General features: G+C 56.7%; 1 protein-coding gene across 1 annotated transcript; it reads left to right on the plus strand.

The window, feature by feature from the left end:
• Window positions 1–395: 395 nt before the first annotated feature.
• Window positions 396–4530, plus strand: ZSCAN10 (zinc finger and SCAN domain containing 10). The gene is made up of 6 exons (XM_007453503.1): window positions 396–626; window positions 989–1256; window positions 1483–1544; window positions 1698–1755; window positions 2795–3920; window positions 4086–4530. Exons 1-6 carry the CDS (start codon window positions 396–398, stop codon window positions 4528–4530), a joined length of 2190 nt encoding a protein of 729 aa, XP_007453565.1.
• The last annotated feature ends 1559 nt before the right edge of the window (window positions 4531–6089 follow it).

Below are 6089 nucleotides of genomic sequence, written 5' to 3' on the forward strand. Positions count from 1 at the left end.
GGTAAAGTGAAGTGAACTTCTAAATGCTGCAGGAGGGAATGAGAATACTGAACAATCCATTTTCTCTGCCTTTTGGTGTGTTGGTCAGGCTGAGCTCGTGACCAGTTCGAGAAACGATTCCTCTGGAGGCCACATCTGTAGGCATCCCTTAACACCCCAGGTGTGGGAGCCAAGAGAGAGAGAGACCCGAGAGTTGAAGCAACCACTGTGAGGCGTCGCCAAGGTGAAGGATGCTTGCAGAACCAGGCCCGGCTGCACGGGAGCCAGAGCAGCTCGGAGCAGTCAAACTGGAGGAGGAAGAGGCTGCCGGCCAGGAGGACCCCAGGTGGCCAGAGGCCAGGCCCCGGCCCGAGGTGGCTCACCAGCTCTTCAGGTGCTTCCAGTATCAGGAGGACATGGGGCCGAGGGCATCCCTGAGCCGCCTCCGGGAGCTCTGTAGCCATTGGCTGCGGCCGGCTCTGCACACCAAGAAGCAGATCCTGGAGCTTCTGGTGCTGGAGCAGTTCCTGAGCGTGCTGCCCCCCCACCTCCTGGCCCGGCTCCAGGGCCAGCAGCTCAGGGATGGCGAAGAGGTGGTGTTGCTGCTGGAGGGTGTCCAGAGGGAGTCCAGCAATGTGGGGCCGCTGGTAAGAAGCAGGCAGCCAGGCGGGCTGGACAGCAGGTGGAAAGACAGGGACTTTATCACCCCATTAAGAAATCACTGAGCTGGGACTTCCCTGGCGGCCCAGTTATTAAGACTCCCCGCTTCCACTGCAGGGGGTGTGGGTTCGATCCCTGGTTGGGGAACTAAGGTCCTGCACGCCGTGCAGTGAAGCCAAAAAAAAAGAAGTCACTAAACCCCACTTTCCTTCCTCTGCCGGCTCCTTCTTAACCTCCAAACTCCCTCCCTGTCTGACCCTCACCTTTCCTCAGTCCCATGGCCCTAGGGAGTTAGTAGGACTTGGATTACCGTCCTGTCCGTCACCTAACATGGATGTGTTCTGAACAGGATTTTAGTTTTAATGCTGGCAAGAATTGTCCCCGTGCAGAGGTCACCTTGGAGGAACAGGGGGGCTCTTTCCAAGTCTCCAGCCACAGCCCCAAGAAGGAAGTGCCCTCAGAAGGGCCTCCAGCCCTGGAGCCATCGCAGGAACTCTCGCCATCCCAGCCAGTGCCCTCCAAGCCTGCTGAGATGGGGGCCTGGAGATGTCCCCCAAGTTCAAAGCAGCCACTGAGCCCAGGTCCCAAGAGAACATTGCAGGCCCCGCAAGAGACCGGTGAGGAGCTGGGGCCTAAAGAAGGTGGAGGCCTGGTGTGCGGTGGGAGCTGAGGGGCCAGGTGGGTGAGGGTGGGGAAGGAAGGGGGCAGCCTCCCTAGTTAACAGGAATGGGGGAGAGCCAAGATGCCTGTCACGGGGCCCTGATGATGGGTGCACGTCCTTGGAGCCACATGGTGGTAGGACCGGCTTCTAACAGCTTTTTCTTTCTCCCCCAGTGCTGTCAGCACCCCCAGGCCCTGAGCTGTGGCCAGAGAACTCTGGAGATCAGGAGCTAGCAGCTGTGCTGGTGAGCCGGACTGGTACCCTCAGTTCTCTGCCTCTGAAGTTTTAGCAAATCCATGTTTTTCTTAATTTAAACCTTGAAAGTTCTTCATCCCCCTCAGGTCCTAGAGCCCCATTCCTCACTTAGTGACAATCTCTGCCCCTCCTTTGGTCACAGGAGTCCCTAACCTTTGAAGATGTCCCAGCAAAGAAGGCTTGGCCTGTGCATCCTCTGGGTAAGAGGCCTTTTTCCTGGGTTTATGACCACTGAAGGGTTTTTCTTTGCCTGTTAGGGGTGGTCCCTACCTGACTTTTTGACCTCTTTGGCAAAAAATGGACTATTTTGATGAGGTAATATATACTGATATATGCATATATAGATAGATATATATTGATATGTCTGTATCTATACAGGGCTATTTTTAGGCTCATTGGGTCTAATCATCAACCCCCAAAACTTTGAGCTTTTAAAATAGGTGGTTGGGAACTCCCTGGCCATCCAATGGTTAGGACTCTGGGCTTTCATTGCCGTGGGCCCAGGTTCAATTCCTGGTCAGGGAACTGAGATCCCGCAAGCTGTGCAGTATGTCCAATCAATCAATCAATCAATCAATCAATAAGGTGGTCATGGCAAATACCATATGATATCATTTATATGTGGAATCTAAAATATGACACAAATCAACTGATCTATGAAACAGACTCACAGCCATAGAGAACAGACTTGTGGTTGCCAAGGGGAAGGGAGTGGGAGGGAGGGATGGATTGGGAGTTTGGGATTAGCACATGCAAACTATTATATATAGACTGGATAAACAGCAAGGTCCTACTGTACAGCACAGGGAACTATATTCAATACCCTCTAATAAAACATAATGGAAAAGAATATATCTGTAACTGAATCCATTTGCTGTACAGCAGAAATTAACACAATATTATAAATCAACTATACTTCAGTAAAATTAATTACAACAGCTAAAATGAAATAAAATAGGTGGTCATGGGAGGGCTTGCTAATGGGTATGGGTCTCCATTTGGGAGAATGACATAGATAGTGGTGATGGTTGCACAACATTTTGAAGGGACCTAATGGACCAGAATTATACACCTTAAGACGGCAAACTGTATGTTATTTGGTTTTTACCCACCCTCTGCCCACCTACCAGCTTTGCAGGATTCTGGGATTCTTTCTGCTTCCAGGCACTGAGGTTCTGGCAATTCCCAGAAGCGCCTCCGAAAAGGCCTGACCTGTCCTGTTTTCTGCTTCTTTCCCAGGATTTGGAGGCAGAACCCCAGACGAGGCGTTTAAAGAAGAGGAACCAAAAGGGGTGTCCTGGCCCGCTGCCATCTCAGCAAAGTCTCAGGCAGAGAGTCCCAGGGTGGCAGAAGAGCCCCACACTCAGTCGCTCGGCCCGGGCCCTGAGGTGGGCGGCCCCGGTGGAGAAATGTCCCCTCCCGACAGGAGTGAAGTTCTCGAGGTCAAAGTGGCTGGGGGCGCCCCCAAGTCAGAGCCGGAGACAAAGTTCATCTGCACAGACTGCGGGGTGAGCTTCCCACAGCTGGCCCGCCTGGAGACGCACCAGCTGCGGTCTCACCCGGGCGCGCGGTCCTTCCTGTGCTTGTGCTGCGGGAAGAGCTTCGGCCGCAGCTCCATCCTCAAGCTGCATATGCGCACGCACACGGATGAGCGGCCGCACACCTGCCACCTCTGTGGCCACCGCTTCCGCCAGAGCTCGCACCTGAGCAAACACATGCAGACGCACTCCTCCGAGCCTGCCTTCCTGTGCGCCGAGTGCGGTCAGGGCTTCCAGCGCCGGGCCCGCCTCATGCAGCACCTGCTAGCGCACGCCCAGGACCAAAAGCCCCCAGGCGCCCCGGAGACCAAGACCCCAGCGCCCCCCGAGCTGGCCATCGTCCTGTGCTCCCACTGTGGCCAAACCTTTCAGCGCCGCTCCAGCCTCAAGCGCCATCTGCGGATCCACGCCAAGGACCAGGGCCACCAGTGCTCCGAGTGCTCGGGCAGCCTGCGTCCTGGGCCCGAGCTCAGGCCCTACGTGTGTGGCGACTGCGGCAAGGCTTTCCGGCGCAGCGAGCACCTGGGGGCACACCGGCGTGTGCACACAGGCGAGCGGCCCTTCTCCTGCCAGGTCTGTGGCCGTAGCTTCAGTCAGAGCTCCCAGCTGGTCTGCCACCAGCGGGTGCACACAGGCGAGAAGCCCTACAGCTGCCCACACTGCGGGAAGCGCTTCATGCGAAGGGCCGGCCTCGCCCGCCACCTCCTGACCCACGGCGGCCCGAGGCCCCACCACTGCATCCAGTGCGGCAAGAGTTTCAGCCAGACGCAGGACCTCGCCCGCCACCGGCGCAGCCACACCGGGGAGAAGCCCTGCCGCTGCAGCGAGTGTGGCGAGGGCTTTAGCCAGAGCGCCCACTTGGCGCGCCACCAGCGCATCCACACCGGGGAGAAGCCCTGCCGCTGCAGCGAGTGTGGCGAGGGCTTTAGCCAGAGCGCCCACTTGGCGCGCCACCAGCGCATCCACACCGGGGAGAAGCCCTGCCGCTGCAGCGAGTGTGGCGAGGGCTTTAGCCAGAGCGCCCACTTGGCGCGCCACCAGCGCATCCACACCGGGGAGAAGCCTCACGTCTGTGACACGTGCGGCCACCGCTTCCGCAACAGCTCCAACCTGGCCCGCCACCGCCGCAGCCACACGGGCGAGCGGCCCTACAGCTGCCAGAAGTGCGGCCGGAGCTTCCGGCGCAACGCTCACCTGCAGCGCCACCTGGCCACCCACGCCGGGGCGGGGGACGAGGGCGCGTCTGGGCAGGCCGAGCCCCCCCAGGAGTGCCTGGAGTGCGGCAAGATCTTCAGCCGCAGCTGCAACCTACTGCGGCACATGCTGGTGCACACAGGGGCCAGGCCCTACTCCTGCGCACAGTGTGGCCGCAGCTTCAGCCGCAACTCCCACCTGCTACGCCACCTGAGAACCCACGCCCGGGAGACCCTGTACTAGCTTCACCTGGTTCCGCCAGGTCTGTCCCGCGTGCATCTCCCCGGTGTACCTGGCCTTCAAGCCTGCAGTGGATGGCGCTGCCCCCACACCCCAGCCACCTCTCTCTGGCTCCACCGACCCTGCACAGTAGTTCTTCCCATCCCCACAGGGAACTCTTCCAGGCCTCAGGAATGTATTTTAAAATACCCAAAGTAAAACAGCCTTCTTGAAAGTGGTCCCTCTTTATGTTTTTTTTAAGTGCACCAAAACGCCACCTTTTACCCTCCCCACTGTATCACGGTGATGCATTTCTCCTTGTCCCACCCCTTCAAAGCAGGCTGGATGGGAGCAGGTCCAGGGGGAGTTCCTCCCACCTGAAAAGGCTCAGACTGTGTGTGTGTGTGTGTGTGTGTGTTGGGAGTTGGGCGGAGGGTTTCTGTCACAGGCAGCTCTTGGTAAGGCCAATCAATCTCACCCAGGAACTTTTTCTCCTCTGGAGTCTACCACTAACCCTCCGTGTCCAATACAGTATCCTCCAGCCATATGTGGCTATTTAAATTAATTTAAATGAATAAAACTTAAAATCCCAGATTCTGGATTAATACAGGAAACCTCTTCTTCTGCAACATTGGTAACTAATTCTAACTGAAAATGCTAACAGGAGAAACTAACCTGCCCACAGCCAAGTCAGGTTGACAGTTGGGGACCCCTAACCATCGTACTCTTCTAAACCCAAAGCTGCCTTGTAGGCTTGCCCCACCCTCTTCCTGCCCATCAGGCTGACTTGGTTTGCCTCTCCCTCTGGTGGACAGATTTTAAATCATGTGACTTCTGCTAAAAATACAGGAGAGAAAAGCTGCCCACCCCAGCTCCAGAGCACACATACACCTGCTTTTGTCTGTCACTTTTCACTCAAAAAATATTATATTTTAATTACTGCCCCTCCACCAACCTGACACAAGACTGCTCCTTAGCAAATGCTTGTGGAAAGGAAGTGAACTCATCAACCAAAGCTCAAGGAACTGAAGGAGAACCAGCCCCAAATCTGGGGAAAGTAGAGGTGGTTCTCAGGCACAGTTGGGAGGGAAAGCTCTGAGCCTAGGGAAGGTCCAGCCCTTCAGGGGTTGGGAGGAAGAGTGGGTTGCAGAGAATCCCCAAAGGCAAAGCTACTCTGTGAGCACCCTGAGGCAGGAAGTCAGGGCTGTGTGGGGTGAGGTTGGAGAGATTCGGGGGAGGGGAATTTGGCCTCAGAGATGGTGAGCATGGCTGGCCCTCAGGCCTTGCTCCTGGATCGCCCAGTCTGCATTTGCAGGCCCAGGTGACGGAGGCCACAGGCCCAGAGACCCCACTCCCACCTCTCCTACTCTGCCTTCCCTCCTGGCCCAGGATTGGGTACACCCTCCCTGGCTCCTGGGGCTCTGATCAAGGAGCTGCGAGGCCCCAGCTGGAGTGGTGAATGCCCAAAGAGGGAGATAAGGAGAAGAAAAGAGGGGTCAAAGCCGCTCCCCGGAGCTCCCTGTGCCCCAGGAGTGTGCATTTATTGAGCACCTACTATGCCTCAGGCACCGCGATAAGCAATG

Source organism: Lipotes vexillifer, unplaced genomic scaffold (genome assembly GCF_000442215.2).
Source record: "Lipotes vexillifer unplaced genomic scaffold, Lipotes_vexillifer_v1.1 scaffold914, whole genome shotgun sequence".
Lineage (NCBI taxonomy): Eukaryota > Metazoa > Chordata > Mammalia > Artiodactyla > Lipotidae > Lipotes > Lipotes vexillifer.